Source organism: Colossoma macropomum, unplaced genomic scaffold, assembly GCF_904425465.1.
Source record: "Colossoma macropomum unplaced genomic scaffold, Colossoma_macropomum, whole genome shotgun sequence".
In the NCBI taxonomy this organism is placed as follows: domain Eukaryota; kingdom Metazoa; phylum Chordata; class Actinopteri; order Characiformes; family Serrasalmidae; genus Colossoma; species Colossoma macropomum.
The window spans coordinates 316,941-343,638 of record NW_023496051.1 but is presented as its reverse complement, the minus strand read 5'-3'; the positions used below and the strand labels follow the sequence as shown (position 1 = coordinate 343,638).

Below are 26,698 nucleotides of genomic sequence, written 5' to 3'. Positions count from 1 at the left end.
CGGGGCTTGTCTCACAGGCAGAGGATTCATGAACGGCTTGGGTGTGTCAGAGCCGTATAGAGATCTCTCTCTCTCTCTCTCTCTCTATATATATATATATATATATAGGGAGAGAGAGAGAGAGAGAGAGAGAGAGATAGGGAGAGAGAGAGAGAGAGAGAGAGAGAGATCTCTATACGGCTCTGGGGTGTGTGAACTATTCGCCAATCCCAGCGCAGTAGGCGGGGCTTAACGGAATACGGGTGGGAAATACCACTCCGCCTACGTCAGCATCTCTCGCTCTCCCTTTCTATCCATCCATCCACTCTGTCAGTGACCATAGTAACCAGCGCACGAGGAGCTTAGCAACACATAGAGAGGAGGAGGACAGCCTCATCACGTCTGCAGATGAAAAAAAAGAAAACAAATAAATAAATAAATAACGGACACGGGCGATCCTGTAACGGAGACCCGGCCTGATGCTTTAAAAGGCTCGCTGGGTATCAGATTAGTCCGGTTCGAGATTAATCGGGCGCTTTCTGTCCCGTTTTCGCGTCTAAACTCGGATCTCGAAGATGAAATTCGTCGTGATCCTGGTGGCCGCCGGCATGCTGGCCTTCCTCGGCGCGGTGATCTGCATCATCGCGAGCGTTTATCCGCGCTCGCGCGCCGCCGCACCCCAGGCCCTGGCCGACAACCACTCGGTGTCCGCGGACGCACTGCTGTCCTCGGGCGCAGTGGCGCAGGCCGGACCGCTGGGCGCTCTCCATGGTGCTGAATCTCCCGGAGCTCTCCACGGTCCTGAATCCCCTAGCCCTCTCCACGGGCCGGACTCTCTGGGCGCTCTCCACGGTCCCGATTCTTTTGGCGGTGGTGGACTTGGCCTGGGCCTGGAGGTGCCTTTCCACAACGAGCTCACCGGCTCCGGCCCCAAACAGTTCTTCTTCAGCCGACTCATCTGCACGCCCGTGCCCCCGGGAGAGTGCAAGACCCGGAGTCTGAAGGTGCAAGCCGACGAGCCGTACGCGGACGACGACGACGAGGACTGGAGCCAGCTCAGCGCCGCAGCCGAGGAGCTCCGGCAGACCGTCCTGAGACAGAACGACCAGATCCTCATGGACCAGAGGACCATCCAGGAGCTCACAGGGAAGCTGTCCGAGTGCGAGAGCGGCCTGGAGGAGAGGAGCCTACCCGAGCGCAGCGTCGGAGCGTGGGCAGGCGGCCGGCGCCGACTCATGGCCGGGGACGACGTGAGCACCTCGGCGGCGCAGCTGCAGACGGCCCGGGCCGTGGAGGAGCTGGAGAAAGCCATTCTTCAGCTGAAGGACCGCATAGAGAAGTTAGAGGTGAGCGGGTAAACGGGTCCCCTTTTAAAACTATAGGTTCCTCAACGGTTCTAGGTATGGATATGTGGTTCGACTGTCTTAAAAAAAAGGTTCCTCAGTGGTTTTTGGCTTAGACATATGGTTCTACTGTCTTAAAAATAAAGGTTCCTCAGTGGTTCTTGACTTAGACATATGGTTCTACTCTCTTAAACATACAGGTTCCTCAGTGGTTTTTGGCTTGGATATAGGGTTCTACTATTTTAAAAATAAAGGTTCCCCAGTGGTTCTTGGCTTGGACATATGGTTCTACTGTCTTAAAAATAAAGGTTCCTCAGTGGTTCTTGGCTTGGATATATGGTTCTACTGTATCAAAAAATAATGTTTCTCAGTGGTTCTTGGCTTGGACATACGGTTCCACACTCTTAAAAGTAAAGGTTCCTCAGTGGTTTTTGGCTTGGACATGGTTCTACTTACTTGAAAAAAGGTTCTTCAATGGTTCTAGGCTTGGATGTACAAGGAAATGAATTGCTATAGAAGATTTACACGATGCAAGGTTTTTCACACACACATCTTATTAGCAAAAATGGTTCTTCAACAAAACATCCAGTCATTCCAGGCACTGCTTTAGAGAACGATTTTTGGCAGTTTTACTTCCAAGAGTGCAGGAAAAACCTTTAATTGGTAAAGAACATTTACCCTATCTGGAGGTCCTTTCAACTTCATAAGGGTTCTTCAACCTCACATATCTCATTTACAAGACTGTTTAAAGATTCATCCATTTAAAGGTGCTTTAAGGAACCATAGGGAACCTATTTTTATGAGTGTAGTGTATGCATAAAGCCTGTGGTACCTCATCTGTCCAGTGCTCAAACAGTGATTACTGGTACGTGTCCAATATCATTCTGGGACTGTGCATTTCATTTCGAGGAAAGGCTCGACCAACAGTGACTGGAAGCTTTAGAGGTCATTCACATGATGTCATTTGCATAATGCTAATTGGTGGTGGTTCGTTTTAATTGACTGGTAGCAAGATTAGCATTTTCTGACTGAACTGTTCCTGGAAAGCTGTATAGATTTGAAAAAGGGAAACAACATTTTCCTCTCTCTCTCTCTCTCTCTCCCTCTATCTCTCCCTCTCTCTCTCTCTCTCTCTCTCTCTCACTCTCTTGGCTCCCTGTGTTCCATAAAGCTCTTGCTGGGGGGAAAACACATGCATAAAATATGAGTGAGTGAGAGAAACAGCCCTGGGTTAGATGCCACAGGGTACTTGCTGAGGATGAGTGTTCGCACTTGTAAATAAAGGTTCTTCAATGGCTCAATGGCTCAGATATATAGTTCTAAAAAAAGCTACAATTGATATGGAACCTTTAAGTGGAGGTTCTTTAAACTTTAAAAAGGTTCTTCACACATGTATGAGGAGTGCTCAGGCCAACATATACTGATATGAAATGTTCCAGATGTTGTATCTTAATGGACACAGTTATAGGAGAACATTGGAGTGCTATTCTAGATCATTACACTGATACAAATGTAAATGATGGATGCTGCATTTGAACTGGATATGGATATGGATGGGCAGACTGGTGGTAAGGCTTTTCAGTGACGCTGTATTATGATCATTAATTATATGATGTAACTCTTTTTTTCTCGCTCTTAAACGCTTAATCTACATAAATCAACTTAATTCAGTTCAGTTTAACGTTGCTGTCATTACACCAGTACAGCATCTGCATAACCTTCTAACTCTCTCTCAGCTCAAGTTGATTTTAACCCAGTTCTATTCATCTTTGTCATTATATCAGTACAGCATCTGTATAATTCTCTTTATTCAAGTCTATAAATTGAATTCGGTTGAACCTTATTGTACATATATCATTATATCTGAATAATTCTCCAGTTCTCTCTCCATTCAACTCAATTTAGTTCAGTTCAATTCAATACAGTTTTATTGACATACCAGTACAGCAACTACAACCCCATTTCCAAAAAAGTTGGGATGCTGTGCAAAATGTAAATAAAACAAAATTCAATGATGTGCAAATCATTTAAATGTGATATTCCATTGAAAATACTACAAAGACAACATATCAAATGTTGAAACTGAGAAATTTTAATGTTTTTTGAAAAATATGTGCCCATTTTGAATTTGGTGCCAACAACAGGGGCATGTTCTTTTAACAACACTCTGTAAGTGTTTGGGAACTGAGGAGACACAGCTGTAGTTTTGAAAGTGAAATGTTTTTCTATTCTTGTTTGATATAGGATTTCAGCTGCTCAACAGTTTGGGGTCTCCTTTGTCTTATTTTTCATTTTATAATGTGCCAAATGTTATCAGTGGGTGACAGGTCTGGATTGCAGGCAGGCCAGTTTAGCACCCAGACTCTTTTAATACAGAGCAATGCTGTTGTAATATGTGCAGAACGTGGTTTGACATTGTCTTGCTGAAATAATCAAGGCCTTCCCTGAAAAAGACGTTGTCTGGATGGCAGCATATGTTGCGAAAACATGTATATATCGTTCAGCATTAATGGTGCCTTCACAGACGAGCTCATCACCCATGACATGTGCACTAATGCCCCCTTATACCATCATGAATACTGGCTTTTGAACTGTGCACTGATAACAAGCTGAGTGGTCTTTAGACCGGAGGACACAGTGTCCATGATTTCCAAAAAGAATTTCAAATGTTGATTCGTCGGACCACAGGACACTTTTCCACTTCCCCTCAGTCAATTTTAAATGAGCTCGGGCCCAGAGAAGGAGGGAGCATTTCTGGATCCTGTTTATATACAGTTTCTTCTTTGCATTTAAGAGTTTTAAATAGCATTTATGGATGTAGCGCCGAACTGTTTTCACAGACAGTGGTTTTCAGAAGTGTTTCTGAGCCCATGCAATGATTACCACTACAGAATCACACCTGTTTTTAAGGCAGTGCCACCTGAGGGCCCAAAGATCACGGCCAGCAAGTACTGTTTTTTGGCTTTGTCCCTTGCATACAGAAATTTCTTCAGATTCTCTGAATGTTTTAATGATATTATGTACCGTAGATGATGAAAATCAAAAATTCTTTGCTTTATGTTGAGAAGTGTTTTTCTCGAATTGTTGCACTATTTGATCATGCAGTCTTTCACAGAGTGGTGAACCTCTCCCCATCTTTACTTCTGAAAGATTCAGCTTCTCTGAGATGCTCATTTTAAAATCAATCATGTTATTGTCTGTTGCCAGTCAACCACTTTACCAGCCTTTTGTATCCCCCATCCTAACTAATAAAATTTCTCAGTTACAACATTTGATATGTTGTCTTTGAAACATTTTCAATTAAATATAAGGTTTAAATGATTTGTACATCATTGCATTTTGTTTTTATTTACATTTTGCACAGCGTCCCAACGTTTTTGGAAATGGGGTTGTACATAATCCTCCACCTCACTCTCTCTCAGTTCATTTCAAATCGATTCAATTCAGCTTTATTGATATTATACAGCACAACATCTGCATGACTCTTTAACTCTGCATCAATTACATTCAATTCACACACACATTTTCTAAGCCACTTATCCTCCTGGGTTGCATATATCCCAGCAGTCATTGGGTGGAAGTTGGAATCTCCAACTTGCCTGACTGCATGTCTTTGGACTGTGCGTGGAAACCCATGCAGACGTGGGGAGAACATGCAAACTCCACACAGAAAGGACCCCGGCTGCCCGGCCAGGGAATCAAACCCAGGCCATTCTTGCTGTGAGGCGGCAGCGCCACTGTGCTTTTCAATTCAATTCAATTCAATTCAATTCAATTCAATTCAGTTAAACTCAGCTTTACTGTCATTATACCAGCACATCATCTGCACAACTTTCTCTCACTAAATACATTATAGGACATTTAAATTATTATTGTTATACAAAAAAACTTGTTAATGATTGCTCTGCCATTTGAATTGAAAGTGACAGAGTAAGCTGATATCAAGGGCTTTTAAATATATTGTATTGTATATTGTATGATATATGTTATAATATGTTATAATAATATGTTATAATAATATTATTATAATTACAGTTTGGTTATTGAACCTCTCCATCAGTTCAATTCGAATTCAGTTCAACTTTAATGACAAATGTAGCATAGCAAAGGACTCACTGGTGCAATGCATCGTACTCACTACATGTCCAGAAAGAAAGTGTACTGTACACTCTTAGAAAGAGAGATCTTCAAGGGTTCTTTAGTACAGAAAATGGTGCTATATAGAACCATGAACACTCCAAGCACCTTTTGCAAGATTAAATGTTTCTTTGCATGGAGAAAACGTTCCTCAGTCTGATGGAGATTGTGCTGTAGATGATGCTATATAGAACCTTTTCTATATAACACTAAAAAGGGCTCTTCTATTGTTATGATGTCAAGTTTGTCACAGTAGAACAACCCTTTTAATTGCTATATTGAACCCTTTTCAAAAGAACCATCAAGCACAACACATTCTCCATCAACCTGAAAAACCCTTTTATGATACAAAGAACCCTTTAATTATGCAATGGGTTCTTGAAGTGCTCATAGTTCTATATAGAACAATTTTCCTTGCTAAAGAACCCTTGAAGAACCATTTTTTCAAGTGTGTACAGGTACATTTTTGTTCATCACAGTACAACAAAGTTCTTAATATCAAATTGTGCACTTTAAAAACTTTTAATGGTACACCACATTCACTTTTTGGAGACTGTATGCAACACTTATGCAGTTAGTACCTAGAACATTTTGGACTGTCTTGGAACTCGTCAAGTTATTCAAAATAATTATCTAGTACTTTGGGGTAGCACCTCACTCTTCACTGGTTAATACCTAGAACTTATGGGATTGTAAAAGAGTTTGTCATGTTTTGTGTTACTTTTGTGTGTTTTTGAGCACAAAGAATTGCTCTAATTATGGAGTCTGTGTCCATGAGGCCTAATGCAAAAGATGATTACGCAATGTCTCTTTTAGAGCCTTTGTCTTTGCCCCCCTTAATTCATTAAAATCTGCCCCCCCACACAGTCGCTTGTGTCAGTGTCCACATTGTTCATAGTAAAATGAATCAGTGTGTTTCCAGTCAAAACAGCCATTAAGTAAGTTATTAATATTTCAAGAGATATTTGATGACAGTCAAAGGAGAATAAGTGAAAAAACAGGATTTTCCAAAACCTGAGTTTAAAAAAACATAACCAGTCACAGTTCATGGATTATTAGGTGGGGCGATAATGGGGCCACAATTCCTGTTGGGTAAATAAATGCCTTTAATTTCAAAGAACTCCAAAGTTATCGTATGATAACTCTTATATACATTACTGACACTATACACATATGTTTAGTATGATTTACATTCAGCAGCAGACATGGCGAAATGTTGGATCAGAACTCTTCAGGGTGGTAACTTTCTAGGACCAAGATTGGGCAACCCACCATAAGGCGTGAGGTGCTTGGACCCCTATGATCGCCACTTGAGATATGACTTGCAGATCACGTGGCTCTTATAGTGGTTACAGTCCACAGAAATCTACATTTTCTAAATAATTTTCAAACAAAAACACTGCTTTATTTTCTTGATTGCAAACAATGATAATTCACACATTGTAACCTTTCTGCAGCTACTGTTCTAAAGCTATTGAAGAAAGATATCATGTATGTGAAAATGAGTCCAACTGCTCAAGAAAGTTCTGTTACAATAAGGTTCCATTTGTCAGTACCATTAAAGCAGCAAATTTCCATTAACTGAAACTTGTTCAGTCTGCACTATTCACACGAGTGGCATATTCATCACTCAAAACCATGAATTTCACTAAAAATTTGTATATCAATCAATGACATGCTTGGAGGTGGCGAGAGACTTCAGGGGGCCACCTAAGGGGCAAATCAGATTTCGTCTGGGCCCAGTGGCCCAGTGGTCCCACCCCTATGTCCTCCCTTTCTCCTTACAACCGTGTAGACCACCAAAACTGTCCCCATTATACAAACAGTACAAACCACAGGTGTTTCTGTCCATCCTTCCACTGTGAGAAGACAGCTCAACACTATAGGTCTGAAAGGATGTGTAGCTGTTAACAAGCCCTTACTGAGAACACTAGAACGCTTAATCTGGACGTCTGAGATGTGAAGTACGGCTTTATGGACTGAGGAGTCTAATTGGGATTATTTGGATTGCAAGAGGCAGAAAATACAACCACAAATACAACTTTGGAGATGTGGAAAAATTCCCCTGCAGTTCAGTCCCTCTCTTTCTTTGAAAAACTGAAAGCAAGTCTCCCCAAAAGAATGGAAGCTGTAATAAACACAAAATTTAGTTAAGATCAGTAACAAAGGCAAACTTAGTTGTAAATTTCTGTTGAATCTATAAAATGAATAGCTTATACTTAATGGCTGGAAACTAAATAAATGAAAAGGTTGTTTCTTCCTAGTTTGTATATTTCTATTCAAATGTTTGCTGGCTCAAAACGGTTTGACTCTCTTATGTCATATGTGAAAATAAATGCTGGAGCATTACGAAATCATATCATCAACATAGAAGAATAGATTAATCAGCAGAACTGCTCATTTTTGCCTTGACACTAAAGGGTTAATAAACTTACTAGCATCTCTCTATCTCTTTCTCTCAGTTGGAGATGGTTCCTGTGGTGCTGAATCACTCGGAGGCGGTGGTGGGGGCTCCGGGGCAGGCTGGTGGGCGTGTGGAGGACGTGGGTGGTGATCTGGAGAGGAAGGTGAAGCTGCTGGAGGAGGAGAGGAAGAACTTGCGCAAAGAAACGCAAAACCACCACCAGCATATCGACCAAGGCATCAACACCCTGCAGGAGCGCGTCGCCGAGCTGGAGCAGAGTGAGCAGAGGGCTGCAGGGCTAAACACTGGGGGGCTGACTCATGGGGAAGGGGAAATAGGGGTACACCATGGGAGGGAGGGGGGAGGGACATGAGACTAAGCTGCAAAAACAGGCTCATTTTAAACTGACCACAGCTGTGATGTCACAACCATGGAAACTGTAGACATCTAGACCATTCATTCAGCCGGCAGCAATTTATCTCCACCCAGCCATAATGAAGTTATAAGGAGTGTTGTTAATGCAGACAGTCTGTAGCAAATGTGTATATATGGATAATATGGACCGTTTTGAAACTTTAGCAATGTTTGCATAGTTAATTAAACACTTTTGTTTAAAGAACACACAGAAAATGTAGTTTTCTATGATATGGGCTCTTTAACTCAAGACAGCAATTCTAGGCCAGTTACAGTAACGTCACTCATGTTTATCTGCTGTTTTCCTTTATACGCTTTCGCTCTCTCTCTCTTTCTCTCTTCTGGTAGGTCTCACAGGACCCTCTTTCCCGCAGGGCTTCAAGCTTTCTTTCCCTGTGCGCACCAACTACATGTACGGGCTGGTGAGGCGGAATATTCCAGAGATGTACGCCTTCACTGCCTGCATGTGGCTGAAGGCAGCAGAGAGTGGGATCGGAACACCTTTCTCCTACGCCGTGGCCGAACAGCCCAACGAGCTCGTCCTTCTGCAGGGGGTCCACAGCCCAGCTGAGCTGCTGGTTAATGACAAGGCGAGATACAGACCTGCTTCACTTTAAGCGAGGAAAATATAAACTGCAGAGACAATGATTTACCCTTCAAAGTCATAGTTTGGCCAAAATTCAAGTTAACTAAAGTTATTTTTGCCCAGAATGTAGCAAATCAGCCAAGATATGTTTGGTGTCTGATCTGGAGATACGAAGCTAATGTAGCTAACAAGTAATTAAAGCTTATGTAGGCCTATAATTCAGTCTTCAAGATGGCTGGTACTACTTAGTTAGTTTTTAGTTCTGTCATGTACACTAAATGGCCAAAAATATGTGGACACCTGACCATCACACCTATATGAGCTTGTTGGACATCTCATTCCAAAACCATGGGCATTAATATGGTGTTAATCCCCCCCCACCCCCCTTTGCAGCTATAGTAGCGTCCACTCTTCTGGGAGTGTGGGGATTTGTTTCCCTTCAGTCAAAAGGACAGGCACTGATGTTGGACAAGAAGGCCTGGCTTGTAATTGACATTCCAATTCATCCCAGTGGGGTTGAGGTCATGACTCTTTGCCGGCCACTGAGTTTCACCATACTAAACTCTTCAAACCATGTTTTTACGGCCCATGCTTTGTGTACAAAGGCACAGTCATGCTGGAAAAGGAAAGGGCTTTCCCCACAATCTTGCCACAAGAGCTTTGTGGCTGAGCCATTGTTGCCCCTAGACACTTCCATTGCACAATAATAGCACTTACAGTTGTCTAGGGCAGATCTAGCAGGGCAGAAATATAATGAACTGACTTGTGGAAAAAGGATTTTATACTCCTGTGAGCAATGAGGGTGGCTGAAACATCTGAACTCAATAATTAGGAGGGCTGTCCACATTCTTGTGGCCTTCTAGTGTATCAGTAACTCCTGGCTTATGATGTACGGTATCTTTTATGCATTCTTCTCTAACTACTATAAAATGAATATGTAGGTTATCTAGTTACAAAAGTGAGAAGTGGAAGTATGGACCTGCTGTTGGATCCTTAGAGGTTAAGTTGTTAAAGGGGCAGTCCACCAAAAATGCTAATCAGGCTAACACTACAAGATAAATGGCGAGCAGTTAGCATTATACAAATGGGAACATCTAAGCTAAAACTATTTATTTTAACATACACTTTGTTTCTGTAAATTTGCCAGATCTCACCCAAAGATTAGTAGAATCCACAGTTCATATAGCATTAGCATTTTTAATTTTTCCTATAATACTGAATTATCCTAAGTCTGTCTCCGATGTAATCTGCCCTGTAGGTGGCGCAGTTGCCCTTGTCCTTCCCACAGGGCATCTGGCAGCACGTGTGTGTGAGCTGGACTCTGCGCGATGGAGTATGGAAGGCCTACCAGGGGGGCAAACTGAAGGGGCGGGGTGAGGGGCTTTCAGCGTGGCATCCACTCAGAGCCGGGGGCGTTATGGTCCTGGGACAAGAGCAGGTGAGTTGACAAGGTGGTGGGTGGGGCTTTGGAAGGGACAGGACCATTTTACCTGGGTTTATTTGATGGTGCGCTCTGATGGCCCTTGTCTACCACAACTACTATGTCTGGGCTGGTCAGTCTGTTGTTCTGAGAACACCAGCAGCTTCTTTGTTTGATTTCTTCTCTTTTATCTATTTCCTTTTATCAGTAACATCTTTTCAACAGCTATACATCTTTTCAGATAAAGGTTCCTCAGTGGTTCTTAGCTTGGACATATGGTTCTAAAATGCTCCTCTTAACTTGGACTTGTGGTTCTATTTTCTTAGCTTCCTCAATGGTTCTTAGCTTGGACATATAGTTCCAGTCTCTGAAAAATATAGGTTCCTCAGTGGTTCTTGACTTGAACTTGCGGTTCTACTCTCTTAACAGTAATGGTTCCTCAGTGGTTATTGGCTTAATCTTGGGGTTCTACTCTTTTAAAAAATAAGGTTGCTCTATAGTTCTTGGCTTAGACATATGGTTCTACTCTCGAAAAATTAAGGGTTCCTCAGCAGTTCTTGGCTTGGACATATGGCTCTACACTCTAAAAAATGAAGGTTCTTCAATGGTTCTTGGCTTAGACATATGGTTCTGTTCTCTCTTTAAATAGGTTCAACAATAGTTGATTTGAGTTCTTAATTCTTAAGAATAAAGGATCCTCAATGGTTCTTGGCTTAGACATATGGTTCTACACTCCTAAAAATAAAGATTTCTCAGTGGTTCTTAGCTTAGACGTATGGTTCTACAATCCTAAAAATAAAGATTTCTCAATGGTTCTTGGCTTAGACATATGGTTCTACACTCCTAATAATGAAGATTTCTTAGTGGTTCTTGGCTTGGACATACGTTTTAAGAAATGAATTGCAATCGAAGCTTTACACGATGTGAGGTTCTTTACACACACACAAGAATGGTTCTTCAAAAAATCATCCAATGATCTAAGGCACTGCTTTGGAGAACCATTTTTGGCACTTTTACGTCCAAGAGTGCAGGAAAAATCTTAGGCAGTGCAACTGTATGTAAACTGTATCTCTCTCTCTCTCTCTCTGCTGTGCTGTAGGACACACTGGGGGGCCGCTTCGACGCCTCTCAGGCTCTGGTGGGCGAGCTGTCACTGTTTAACCTGTGGGACCGGGTGCTGCCGGCGCCGGAATTGGCCGCACTGGCGTCCTGCAGGGAGCCCCCACAGAAGGGGAACATAGTGCCCTGGACGGAGCAGGACGTGGATGTGTTTGGGGGGGCTGTAAAGGAGCCTGTGGACCCCTGCTCTGGTGGAACAGGGGCCCAGAAGTGAGGGGTGGCTGTATGGGGGTTGGGGGTTGGGTACTGATCGGAGGGGTGGCATTCAGAAGTGAAGGGACGGTAGAGGGCAGCTGTGATGCGGCTAAATGTCTTTGTGAAGAACGTCCACTGTGGAACTACATTCATATTCATGCTCGCCGCTGTGTAAGTGTGTTTGTGCAGGGCAGGGATCTGTGTGTGTGCGTTTCTGCAGGGAGGGAAGCTGGCTGGTGGTCCGGTAATACGTGTTTGCTTGTGCACTACCGTTCAAAAGTTTGGAATCATTTGTCATATTAAAGCTGCTCTAAACTGTAGGCCTGTGCCAGTGATGGTTAACCATGTTACCATGGTAACAGCCTTCAGTGATGGAAAAAATCATTTTAAAAAACTGTTTTTGTTCATTTATTTAATTCAAACCATTAGAAAGATGCTGATTCTCACACATGAAGATAATATAACTTGTTTTAGTAACGTTATATGCAGAGCAATGTGATACCCAGCATTAAATACCACATGCATGGAGGGGTCTTTACTATGGTTTTCCAGGTGGTTGCTAAGGTGTTGTTAGACCACTGTTATGGTATCCCAGGTGGTTGCTACAGTGTTGCTAGGCATTGCTGTGATAACCCAGGTGGTTGCTAAGGCGTTGCTATATTGTCCAAGATGGTTCGCTAAGGTGTTACTAGGCCATTGCTATAGTGTCCCTGGTGTTTGCTAAGGTGTTGCTAGGCTGTTGCTATGTTATCCAAGGTGGTTTCTACCATACTCGTTGCTAAGGTGTTGCTAGGCTGTTACTATGTTATCCAAGGTGGTTTCTACCATACTCGTATGATGGTGACATAAGAGGTGTGTCCAAAACATTTGGCTACAGAGTGTATACTGGCTGTGGTGAAATAAGGTAGCATAACCATATATTATATAAGTAAAATGACTCAAAATGAAGTGTCAGGATTTTGAGCATCCCCCCATTCATTCCTATGGAAAAAAATGTTTAAACAAACGCTGCACAAACACAATAAGTCAGTTATAACAGCACAAGCAACCAATTTGGGTGTAGAATCTAAAATCCTGTGAAGTTTCATGGTTCTAGCTTGAGAGCTGTTGGAGGGGGGGTAGTGTTGTGTTTTTTGCCAGTAGAATAATAATAAGTCGAAAACGAATCATAATTGGTTGGCTTTTTCAAGCCAAAATAATAATATCACCACCCTACGTCTGTGTTTACTGCAGTTATTTTCATACTTTTATCTGAATAAAAGGATTACGTTACAGGCACAGGCCTATTTAATTGGTGAAAACATACACTGGCTGTATTCTGGCTGCCTGTCACCTTGAAAAGCTTAAAATATTCATGTAAAAAGTCAGTGCTGTCAGGTTGGAGCCAGCGGGGGTTTTTCATCAGAGCTCTCTGTGAACTGATGTCAGAATTTTACTCGTCAAACAAGGCCCAGCCAGCTGGACACCTGGCTTCTCAGAAATGCCAATAGCTCATATCAACCTACGGCAAAACAATGGTAGATTTAGCTACGAAGGCTAGGTTTGTTTTTTAAATTACTGCTAACATTAACATGCAAATTGAAACCTACTAGGCCTGTTTCAAGTTTCAAAGACAACTTGCTACAGTTACAGTAAAGTAACATAAGGTAGAAAGGCTATGTTCATATATAAATATCGCTAATTATTAATTATTGCTAACATTAGCATGCATACAAATTGTAACCTACTAGGCATGTTTCAAGTTTCAGAGACAATTTGCTGCAGTTACAATAAGGTAAAGTGAGGTAGAAAAGCTAGGTTCATTGCCAAACTTAGCAAATTGCTAATTATTGCGTATTAAGTTTAAAAGTACAACTTGCTACAGTAACAGAAGGTAAAGGTACAAGCTAGGCTCATATCTGAATATCGCTACTTCTTAATTATCGCTAACATGAACATACAAATTGTAACCTACTAGGCCTGTTTCAAGTTTCAATGGCAACTTACCGCAGTTACAATAAGGTAAAGTGAGGTAGAAAGGCTAGGTTTATTGCTCAACTTCGCTAATTGATAATTATTTCTAATATTGACATACAAGTTATAACCTGCTAGGCATGTTTCAGGTTTCAGTGACAACTTACTACAGTTACAGTAAGGCAGAGTAAGGAAGGAAGGCTTGGTTCATAGCAAAACATAGCTAAGTGCTAATGATTGCTAACGTTGACATAAAAATCATAACCCACTGGGCCTGTTTTAGGTTTAAAAGTACAACTTGCTACATTTACAGACGTTAAAGGTACAGGCTGGGCTCTGAATATTTCTAATTCTTTATTATCGCTAATATTGACATACAAAATTGGCCTGTTTCTAGTTTCAGTGACAACTTGTTGCAGTTACAGTAAGGTTAAGTGAGGTAGAAAGACTAGGTTCATAGCTAAACATTGCTAATTGTTAATTATTGCTAACATCATAATTTACTGGGCCTGTTTCTGTTGTAAAAGTACGTGTTGTAGTTACAGTACCTTCTTATAGCTAAACTGCTTAGACAGCTAATGTTAGCTAACTAGCTAGCTAGCTAACTAATTACACTGTCTGCTGTTGGATTGACCAGCCACTGATAGCTAATGTTAATTCTTACACTGAGCATTTGATAACTGTGAGAGTCACATAGATGTTAGATGTGTTCTACAAACTTTTTATTTCCATAACATTTAGCTAGTAGCGAGAAAGAGGTCTGCTACTCATTGCCTGTCAAAGTATTGATTTTCAGGCTGGGTTTGGGCAAATTTTTCACACACAACATCAGGATTTTCCTTGAATATTTTCTTAATGTGTATACGATCACAATCATTTTGCTTGCAATTACATATTTCCACCAGAGAGGTCTCCAAATCCCACATTCTTACATAGTGCTGCTTTAATATTGATTTTATTTGATAACTTATACATACATACATACATACATACATCATCTAAACCGCTTATCCTTCTGGGTCTCGGTGGGGTGCTGGAGCCTATCCCAGCTGTCACTGGGCGGAAGGCAGGATACACCCTGGACAGGTCGCCAGTCCATCGCAGGGCAGACAGACAGACATACACATTCACACCTAGGGGCAATTCAGCATGTCCAATTGGCGTGACTGCGTGTTTTTGGACTGTGGGAGGAAACCGGAGTACCCGGAGGAAACCCACGCAGACACGGGGAGAACAGGCAAACTCCACACAGAAACGACCCTGGCCGCCCGCCGGGAATCGAACCCAGGCCCTTCTTGCTGTGAGGTGACAGCGCTACCCACTGCGCCACTGTGCTGCCATAACTTATACAACATAATCTAAAATATTATAAACTATCTGTCGATGTCTGAAGGTATTTTTAGCTGGTTTGATGAAATATTTTGGAAGAAAAAAGTTAAAAGTTAAACTAATTACCTGCCAAGTTATCTTCTCTGAGATTTGGTCACCACTTACAAATACAAGGCACTGTGTATGTTCATTTTATCATAATGTCATTCTCAAAGTTTTCGAGTTTTCTGAATTATTATGAAATCAGTTGCAGTGTGTTTCATTATTCTGATCGCTGCTTACTATTTTTACCTATTTAAACCATGTTTCTGTAACAGATCTATCAAAGCCAGCAATGAAAACAGTGATTCCAAACTTTTGAACAGTTGCCTATGTGTGTGTGTTTGGATCTGCAGACCCATACATTACAAATGTTAAGCTTTTTGACGCCGTTGTCCGTTTCGTCCAGTGTTCTGTGGCTGTATTTTAGTGTCCTTCACGCCGGCCTGCTCCCTGCCCACAGCAGACTACCGCAAAAAATGAAACGTTCCATTCTCACACTTTTCTCCCTGTCGCAACAGTGCTCTGCTTTCTGCCACCGGATTTTTCTTTTGTTTATTGGTTGACTGTTTTGTCAATACAACTGCGACTGTAAAACACTGGTTGGAGTTTCGCCATAGCAACGGCCTTTACTCTACATAAAACTCACTAAATGTGTGCTACGTGATTTTGAGTTTCTTTTTTCTTACATTTTGTTTTTTTATCAGATTTTGAAATTTTTATGATAATTCTTCATTTATATGATCAGTTTATCTTAAGTGGAGGTAAATGTGACAACAGCTATCAAGTTATCACTTTTTTTTATAAATCAAGGCAGCAGTTTTCAGGACATTTGCAAATAATTTCTTAGATCGACGTGGAAGTAGTACGTACAGTACGTAGCAGCATTAGACGCTTATTTGATACAGGAAGGGGACTTTTTTGTCATCGTGTTTCATCTGTCGTTCTCACGTATCACACGAAGAGAAAGAGCATGAGGAAGTGCCTGTCTGGGTGGCCACACCCACTTTTCTTTTTCCTCTTTTGCTATTGGTCGACGACGATCAGTTGTGATGTCAGTGTAGTGCTTGTTCATGCATTGTTTGCACCGCAATGGATTTATGACGATATTGTGACATATGTGGATGATAACATAAAATGGTGATTAAAAAAATGTCGTCTGATTTATTTTATTGTACAGATCTACACTAAGTGGCCACTTTATTGGAAACCAATTCTTTATTAGAAACACTAAAGCTGCACTCACACTAGACAAAATAGGTGAGACCAAAGCTGGTCTGGAAGATTGGCGATGTTAGAAGTTGGTGCAGTTAGCCATCTAGCCATTTAGCTAACTGACCATAAACAGATATGACACAAAAGTGAATATAATTATATCAGATAATTATATATTTGCGAGAATATAATGCTGCACAGTGTAGATAACTGGCATGGTTGCTGGCAGCGGGCTGACATAGCAGTTAGCAAGCTGGCTAACTCGTCTGCCATAAACAGTAAAAAACACAAAGATGAATGTAATTATATCACAAAACAATACACTTGCCACAGCACTGTGCTGCACACTGATCTGCAACCAAAAAAGTCTAGATAACTGGCATGGTGTGGTTTGTGTGCAGCTGTGGTTAGCCAAGGAGCTAACATTGCAACATCATCTACAACAGTTTCCTGGCTGACTGTGTATCATGCATTCTTTGTATTTATTCATAGCCAATGGGCAAGAAATGGTAAAAGGTTCATGCTTAGACACTGGCTACATTTCTGACATTTAGAATACATAGTGCTGCTATATGAAGGCCCACTTTAAAGGTCAACATAGCCAAAGCAATAGTGCTACTGAACTTGAAAGTCTATTTGCCCTGAAAGTCTGCAACATGAAATCACTCAATATGACAAATTCCACTGAAATGAATGTGATTTCGCTCTTGAAAATTCACTGGCTAACACAAGTGTGACTGGGCCTGACTATTAGAGCTTGAATTCAGGCCGTAAATGTCAAAAGTTGGTCAAAAAACAAGAAAAAACCCACTACTACGATAATGCTAATACCTGCCTTACCATCCTTATGGGACTTCTGTTAGTATCTCTGCTAAAAACAGCATAGATAGTCATCAGCAAACCCAGCATATGTTGTGTTATAGATGCTAAACCAGCACCACACCAATATTAACCAGCATAAACCAGCTTAGGCTGTTTAGGCTGTTTTTTCAGCAGGGATGTTAGTGCATTTTTTTGGCTGCTCTATGTTCAACACAGAATTTGAATCTTGTAAAAGACATTGTATATTTTATTTGAAGCTTACAACTGACATGTAATGTAGTTATGTTATAACTGAAGTTTGGGGGGAAGGCTTGAGATTCCACCTTGTTCCAATCTAACACCCTACACATTCATATCCTCACCGTTCCTGTGACAAGAGTTCGCAATCCCCACTGACACCCCATCTCCTCCCTGTTCCTCAGTTCTTCATCAGTCCTGATACAGCTATGAAGGGGGTCTGGCTGTAGAAGTTGCCCAGAACTCCAGCCCAAGTTCTCAGAGTTTTGCCCCCCCTCTCTCAATCAGTCATCCCTCATACTACCACCACCATGCTGAAAGCATGATCTGAACTCATAAATTTTGCCTTGTATGAGTTGTTCCTGGTCTATTTCTAACAGTTGACTCAAGTTTAATGGTTAATTTACTGCTCATCTTCACAGTCAGTATTTGTGTCTCAAAGTCAAGCTGAAGTAACATTTACATTTCATAACATTTCATGGCAAACTCAGGTGCCGAAACATCTCGCTGAGCTGTTCCTGCCATTTCACATAGATTTGTGCTGTGCATGAAGGACTGCGGTTGGACAAAACAGGACAGCCTTCAGCCCACCACAGCTGTACCTTTGACTTTGACATGGCTAGAATTCAACATTTCAGGCACATAAATCCCATTTTACACTCGACGTTTCAATCAATGTAGCCTTTTACAAATACAATAAACATGATGAATATATTAAATAAAATGAATTTCAAATTACAGACATTCATTTTTAGTTCTCAGAAATCCTTAAGCCTTCACCAAATACCTAGAAGGCTCTGAGGGTTTCCCACAGGATACACTCATATCAGTCTCACACGCACATGAATACGTGGTCAACATTAAACCTGTGGTCAGAAACTGACCAACGATGAATGGGATAGAGGGCAGCTGACAAATGCAGACTGTGATAATTAGAGGGACACTCAAAGAGAGACAGACAGAGAATAAAAAGAGTAAATCATACACTGTTAACATTAATTAAGAACCTTTATGTCTCCTGTTTGAGTGACATGGTCAGACGGCTAAGACTCTGTTAATCTGGCATTTCATCATGGATTGAGAGGCTCTCTGGTGCATACGCTGGGATTTTTGTGGATTAAAATGGACCAGATTGGCACCTCAGCTCAGGAAAGAATATACAGGGTGATTCAAAAAGATTCAACCGATTTCAAAGCAGCATATTTTTACAACCATGAGGCATCTAGGAACCAATCAAACTGTCACCGGAGGATGGCTCCCTTCAGTCTGCAAGGAGATGTGAACCCTGAGCAGAAAGCGTTCTGCATTCTCCACGTCAATAAGAGTGAATCCGTCATAACTGTGCAACGTGATTTTCGTCGGCAAAGAACCTCCAACAGCTCAAAGCGTTCGTCATTGGTTCCACAACACTGGATGATTTCCGAAATCACATTGAAAGAGCCGTGAGTGCAGTGACATTCGACATGCTCAATCAAGTATGGATATATAGATATATATGAACCATTTTACCGAATTTTCTGTCCCACAGGAAAAAAAAAAAAATTTTTAAAGTGTTGTTTTCTTTTAATGTCTTTTCTTTGAAAAAGAGGTTGAATTTTACATTCATCATGAGTTTAAATTTTCAATTAAGAAACTTTGTTCATAAAATGCTGTCCCAGCATTCCGTAGTGTTGTGATTGTTTTGGTAGTGACAAAATGGACAGTTCAGTCGTTTGTTTTAATAAAATAAACATAATTCACTCAAAGCAAAGGCAAGGCAAGTTTATTTATATAGCACCTTTTTTAGACTAAAAAGGATTTTATTCTGAAGTCCAAGTCAGTTAAAAGTCTAAAATGTGTTTTTAACTCTTTGAACCAGTCATTTACTTGCTCAGAAAAACACTGATATTAGAATAAATACAATTTAGTGCAGTGTTTCTGTTATTCGGCACAAACATTCAGTTATTCACAATGAACCATTTCACTGAAAATTCAGCACTAAGGCACAGAACCTTCTTTAGCAGCTCACTGCTTTAATACAGAGCTGCTCTCCAGTCTTCATCCTCCTCCTCTTCCTCACTACTCCTCTCTCTGCTCCTACTGAATTATGGATATGTGTTAATCACCTCATTCAGGACCCCTGTGCAGACCACCGCTGTTCTCTCTCTCTCTCTCTCTCTCTCTCTCTCTCTCACACACACACACACACACACACTTTTTCAGTCTTGTTTTCTTCCTCTCTCTCTTTCAGTCTCTCTCTCTCTCTCTCTTACTTTTTGAGTCTTATGTTTTCTCTCTCTCTCTCTCACACTTTTTGAGTCTCGTTTTCTTCCTCTCTTTCTCTCTCTCTCTCTATATCTTTCTTTTTGAGTCTCATGTTATCTCTCTCTCTCTCTCTCTCTCTCTCTCTCTCTCTCTATCTATCTTACTTTTTAAGTCTCATGTTCTCTTTCTCTCTCTCTCTCTCTCTCTCTCTCTCTCTCTCTATCTATCTTACTTTTTAAGTCTCATGTTCTCTCTCTCTCTCTCTATCCCTCTCTCTCACTTTTTGAGTCTCGTTTTCTTCCTCTTTCTCTCCCTCTCTCTCTCCCTCTCTCTCTATCTTACTTTTTTTTGAGTCTCATGTTCTCTCTCTCTCTCTCTCTATCTTACTTTTTTTTGAGTCTCATGTTCTCTCTCTCTCTCTCTCTCTCTCTCTCTCTCTCTCTCTCTCTCTATCTTACTTTTTGAGTCTCATGTTTTCTCTCTCTCTCTCTCTCTCTCTCTCTCGCTCTCTTTTTGAGTCTCGTTTTCTTCTTCCTCTTTCTCTTTCAGTCTCTCTCTCTCTCTCTATTTTACTTTTTTGAGTCTCATGTTCTCTCTCTCTCTATCTTACTTTTTGAATCTCATATTCTCTCTCTCTCTCTCTCTCTCTCACTCTCACTTTTTGAGTCTTGTTTTCTTCCTCTTTCTCTCTCTCTCTCTCTATCTATCTTACTTTTTGAGTCTCATGTTCTCTCTCTCTCACTTTTTGAGTCCTGTTTTCTTCCTCTCTTTCTCTCTCTCACTCTCTCTCTCTATCTTACTTTTTGAGTCTCATGTTTTCTTCCACTCTCTATCTCTCTCTCCCTGTCTCTCTCTCTTTCTCTCTCATTTCTCTCTTTCTATTTATCTCTCGTTTCTTTCTCTCCCCCTTTTACGACATTCTCTATCTCATTTGCCATCTCTCTCTCTCTCTCTCTCTCTCTCTCTCTCTCACTCTCTCTGATGACATTCTCACATAATCACATTGGGGAATGAAAGTCATATCATGTATTATTTACAGAGGCTGACGTCTTTTCCAGCATCTCTCAGCTGCACACACAAACACACACACAAACACACACACACACACACACACACACACACACACACACACACACAGAGTGCAGTCACACTCCTGACTCTCTCCAATCTGTCCTCATCTCTTCCTTTCCTCTATTTTCTCTGCTACTCAAAGTGCACAAAAGCACTGAAAGCAAACAGCACTCATTAAGCACAGAACTGCACATGTTTACATCATCATATTCATTTTTTATCAAAAGATAATGCATTAGACCGGCAAGAAGAGTGAAAGCACATAGACCAGGGGTCACCGGTCTCACCCGTTAAAGGGGCCAGTGTAGCTGAACGTTTTCATTCCCACCAAGCAGGAGCTCACATCAAAGCTAATCAACAGAGTATTATCAATTATGCATTCATTAATGCATTGTAAACAATGGCTGAGACTACTGCCTGGAATAAATACTGCATAATTAAATGCACCAGTAACTCAACCAAACAGGCTTACCTGAGTTTCCACTTGATCAAGCTGAACAGTGTTCAACTTTATCGTAAGAGCTTCACTTGTCATGTGCCATACTTCACGTGGTAACCAATCAAAAAAGAGGGTAAAACTGCACCAGTTTTGTTCACATTTGTGATTAAAAACATTCAGCTGGAAGATATATATAATTTCACTGCCGTATGTGCCAACATGGAAATTGTTTGCTTAACAACCTTGAGAAATAGGCGAGTATCCTTCACCACGGTGAGTAGTAGTAATATGAGGTTGTGTCTCTTTGCTAGACACTTGCTAATGTCACCAATGTTCACATGGGCTGATTAGGAACCTGGGCTCGGATTCACAAAAGTGTCTTGTGTGTTTTTTTCTTAACTTAATTCTTAACAAAAAAGTTATTGTTCAAATAACTTCTTTAGAACTCTTTTCATAAGTATATTTCCAAGAACAAGTGGTATTCTTGAAAACAGTGTGCCTCATTCATCAATATCAATAATGGTTTTCTGGTTTTATTAGATCTAAGTGCAGCTTTTGATACCACTGACAACAAGACTTTAATGAATGCTGAAACTTGAATGCAGGGTCGGCCTCTCAGGTACAGTTTTAGAATGCTTTAAATCATATTTAGCTAATAGGCGGTTCATGGTTTCAATGGGAAATCATTCATCGAAAAGATTTGGCATTTCTTGTGGAGTCCCTAAAGGTTCAGTCTTACAGCCTTTGCTTTTCTCTTTGTACATGCTACCAATTAAATCACGAAAAAAAAAAAACAGAAATTCTGATCGTTGGTACAAAAACTCTGCTCTCCTACAAAAAAGTCTACGTCAGATTCGTGTTCTTAAACCGCAGAATTGTTTGTGCCTTTGTGCTCTTGAGTGTTTGTAGATTCTGTTCTCACCTAAGAACAAATTCCAAACAAGAAAACACTGGTGAATGTCAGAATCTGTGTGAAAAACGCTTGAGTGGGTTTTAAAAAGAAATTTCTTCTTAAGAACGGTTGGTGAATGAGAACCATAATGTTCTTAAATGTTTTCTTAACCCCTTGAAATCCCTGCTTATTATATACTAAGGCTTATTGTTCAGTAACTACAGGAACTTCAGTGCTAACTGGCTGAGCTATTTGGATATAGAAGTGTTTAATAAAACTTTGGGCCCACTTGTGGTCCCTGGCCATTAAAGGGGTCAACCTTATGACGGCCTCACACTTGTCTTAAGCTGTAAGGGTTGACAAGATATGCGCCTTATTTTATCACAGACACTGCCTCTACTCCTGCCCATCCTCGCCTCTTGCTCTCCGCCGTCATCCCACAATTATCTTATTGTCTAAGTAGGATGTTTTTCTTGTTGGCTGTTTCTTCCACCATAATCTCTAGGTCTTGTTTGCTTTTTGAATGCTTGTTTTTTCTCAATTTTTCTGTCCTGCATGTGGATTAAACTAAGTAACATTAATAAAAACTCAAAATGTAACTTGTGTCATTTATAGTAAGCTGCAAAATGCAATGTGTTTTATATTGTTCTATATGGAACCTACTTGAAAGAGCTTCTATGTAGCACCAAAAAGTGTTCCTCCACTGTTACAATGTCAAGCTTGAACTCTTTTTGGTGTTATATAGAACCATACATCACATGCTCCATCAATCTGAAATATCACCATGCAAAGAACCAATCGAGCATGGAATTGTTCTATATAGAACTCATGGCTCTAAACAGAAAAACTGCTTTTTTTAGTTGCAAATAGTTGCAAAGTTGCAAATTATGATACAAAATCGATTCATCTTTCGGCCCTATGAGCGGGTGTTTCTGATAAACAGGCCAGTGAATGTGTAGGAATTCAGTCAGACCTGTTATAACTCATGAATAATATCAGCTTATTGTTTAACTTACTGCTTGATTAAGTCCCCAAACCCAACACACATACCCAAACACGTGACCCACATTCTGCTGGCCTCCGCTGTAAATCTATCCAGGAACAGAAAATCCTCACTAATCCTCAAAACTGAAATCAAAGCTTGGTCTCAGAGAGAAGCACACACAGAGTCCTCCCGTGACCCAGGCTGGTGTTTTACATCTCCATTTTAAGCTGACTGAATGTCCGCTGTATGCGCTCAAAAGACACCAGCAGTCTAACCACTTAGATGCACATACACTGAGTTAGAACAGCACCACAAAAAGCCATTAACGAAAATTAGAGGAAATGTATTGAAAATGAGATGTAAACACTCATATTAAGCAGTAATCCGCCAATGGGGCAAGCGTCATGTTCTTGTTAAAGTAGGCAATGACATCTAGTTCCTCACATCTCCCTAAATATCTCAAAAATAGTAAGAAATACTCAAAATGTTACACTTCATACTGAATCACACTACTCATACTGAATCTCAGATTACTACCAATACATCCTTACCAAGAGACCTAGGTGGGAGACTTATATTGAATCCTTGCATCTTCTTATTGTGCTTGAAAACTGAATCTTAGATGCTTATGTGGTGGCAAAGTACTTAAATTTAAGTCAAATAAAACTGTTTCTTTTACTGCTTTAATCCTTTTATTTTCATAAAGAGATTATCAATCCTGGGTCCCCATTTTCCTCTTATTCTATCTATTTCCTTTCTCACCATTGTTTTTGAGCCCACTAGATAGTCTATCACCACATATAACATATTGTATACCTTACAGGAGGCCATCAGGGAGACTTCTGGTGGTCTACCCGGAATATAAAGATTCACAGGTCACCAAGTTCACATGCAGTGGAGCACAAACCATCAGCATCTTACGATACCATGAGGTGCAGTGGATACACTACACCTATTTCATGTTTGAAATGCTGTATAGATCATTGTACTGAATTGGTTCAAAGTCGGAGTTGAAAACACATTTCAGGCTTTTAACTGATTTGGACTTTACACTAAAATTCTTCTGGCTTTTAGTGACCCTATACCTTGATTATGTTGATTTTACCAAAATAAATGACTGAACATTCCATTTTGTCACTAGCAAAACAATCATAACACTACCGAAACGTTACCAAAAGTGTTTCGGAAGTGACAATTTTAGCTCATTTTGAGCAGAACTCAAAAACGCTATGGCCAGCAAACATAGCTTTGAACAGCTGTAGACACATAAAATCATAGTATGGTTATTACAAAACACATTATAGATGGTAAATACAAAAAAAGCTAATCAATCGCAGAAAATGTGTTATGGTAGTGACAATTCCTAGTGTTACACACTGATTTTCAGACTTTTGGATCACATTTACTTAATAATAATAATAATGGAATCTAACTGCTCACCATGTGGCCATGAGGGAAAGGGATGGAGTCTCACTTCCTGCACTAAAATGCAGGGGTGTGGCTAAAATAAGGTGTTTCGGTAGTGACACAAAACATGGGACCGAATTTTTGGAATTGTGAAAAATGATTTAAAAAGTTTCTTATTTAAAAAAAAAATGAACTCCAAATTTAAATCTTATAAATAAATCTAAAATTTTCAACTTTACTTTAAAAGAAATCAAAAAACTTTTAGTATTATTGCCACAAGTTGAAAATCAGGGGAGTTTTGAACAGCAACCTCCCAATAGAAAGTTCTCTGTAAATGATGAATTTGTATGTATTTAGCTTATTACTATCTCATGGTAATGCGTTGGGTTGAAATAGATCACAACATAATCCTTTTAAATATCTGAGATCTGAATGTGTAACTTTTTTTTTTATAGTTTTTCAATGTGAGACTGCAGTTTGTTCTATTTTGGTAGAATAGTAGACATATTTTCTTATTAGTTTTTAGATTATTAAGGACACATTAAGAACTAGATATTATTGCTTATTTATGGGTTAAATTAAATTTTAAAATTGTAAGACTTGAAGTAAATTTTGCTTACTACATTTCCTGCTAGAAAAAACAGCACAGGGCAGCATTACAAAATTATAACTCTTTGTGCCTGTTTTGTGCTATAAAAGGCTTAAAAAAGGTAGAATTTCTAAGTAAGACTGATAAATGTGATTCTTCTTGAAATAAACTAAATAATCTTAGTAATCTTAAATATATCTTTTTGTATTATTTAGATTATAAACATAAAATTAGACCTTATAGGTCTGCTAGGTGTGTAATTACACACTGTTAGAAATAAAGATTCTGGCAAGGTACATTTTTCATTTATCAAGGTACAAACAATGTAAATATTCCCTCAAAGGTACAACAGTGCTTTTAAGGTCCAAGCATGAACCTTAAATAAGTTTTTCCAGGTGAAAAGTACATATTTGTACCTTTTCATATTGTAAAGTTTTAAAACAGAACAATAAAATAAAAAGCCTGGAGATGAGACGGGGTGTGTGGAGTCAGTACACCTTAGAAAATATAATTTTAATGGATTATGGTACAGTTATGTACTGAGATGTTCCCTTGAGGGGACCACCCCAGTGACAAGAGGGGTCCTGCCCCAGGGACAGTTTCACACTTTTTTTCTGAGAGTGTAGGCTGTAGCCTGTTGTTGTCTGACCACATGACCACTCTTGTCCAGATATTATTTGCGTGGTGGACCACTCTAAGCGTAGTAGTGACACTCACATGGTAGTGTGTGGTGCTGGTGCAAGCATATCAGACATGCTTTAGTAGGCCAATAACACATTAACAACTCCTCATAAATGTGTTTATTTAATCGTAATTTATCTAAAAGATACTGAATGAACATCACATACAAAACAAATTACCTGATCAGACTAATATTAGTCTGTGCAATAATGCTGAGGATGTCATCATAAGTAAGCAACACCTGTCACCTCTCAGGTCAAAAACTATTATCTACCACCAGCGTCACTCTGGGTTTGTTCTGAACAGTTTTGCTGGGGTTTTTCATTCACAGTGTTTAAGTGCATAGAGATGGGTGCTAAATAGTGATTGGTTTAGAGTCGGGTCTGTCAATATTTTGCAAACACTCAATTATGCTCCACAAGATGATTTCAATTTAGACCATGGATTCTAAATTAATCTGTCAGGCAGATAAGAACCATAATCGAGCTGTGGGCCGTGTGTTTGACACCCCTGAGCTAGTGGATGGCTAATGCAGACTGTGCATACGACAAAGACAGTGTCCAGACTTTAGAGCACACAGATCAATATAGTGCAATCAATATAGGAAAAAAACTGAAGCAACCTAAAGCAACTGAAGTCCTGCAGTGATATTTCACAATCTACTTGGATGCATTCAATGCTGGAGTGGGTAATTAGGAGAGCTGGGAGAATTCATGCTGGGCTGATAGTGTTTTGGGCTGGCTGTGAGCTATAAACTCACTCTTAGAAGCACATGAACTATAAATCTTACATCCAAGTGTACACTGACCAGCCACTTCAATAAAACTACCTACTTGTTTCTACACACAATGTCCATTTTATCAGCTCTACTTACCATATATGAGCACTTTGTAGTTCTACAGTTACAGACTGTAGTCCATCTGTTTCTCTGCATACTTTGTTAGCCCCCTTTTACCCTGTTCTTCAGTGGTCAGGACCCCCACAGGACCACCACAGAGTAGGTAATATTTGGGTGGATTATTAATTATTATTAATGTGGTGGTGGTGTGTTAGTGTGTGTTGTGCTGGTACGAGTGGATCAGACACAGCAGCGCTGCTGGAGTTTTTAAACACTGTGTCCACTCACTGTCCACTCTGTTAGACACTCCTACCTTGTCAGTCCACCTTGTAGATGTAAAGTCAGAGACTGTAGCTCATC

At 40.3% G+C, this 26,698-nt stretch overlaps 1 protein-coding gene across 1 annotated transcript; it reads left to right on the top strand.

Moving 5' to 3' along the window:
- The first annotated feature begins 315 nt into the window (after positions 1–315).
- Positions 316–11,616, top strand: nptxrb (neuronal pentraxin receptor b). Its single transcript, XM_036565165.1, has 5 exons — positions 316–1,325; positions 7,922–8,141; positions 8,626–8,867; positions 10,122–10,301; positions 11,383–11,616. The coding sequence occupies exons 1-5, from the start codon at positions 555–557 to the stop codon at positions 11,614–11,616; spliced, it is 1,647 nt and encodes a 548-aa protein (XP_036421058.1). The 5' UTR covers positions 316–554.
- Positions 11,617–26,698: the final 15,082 nt, after the last annotated feature.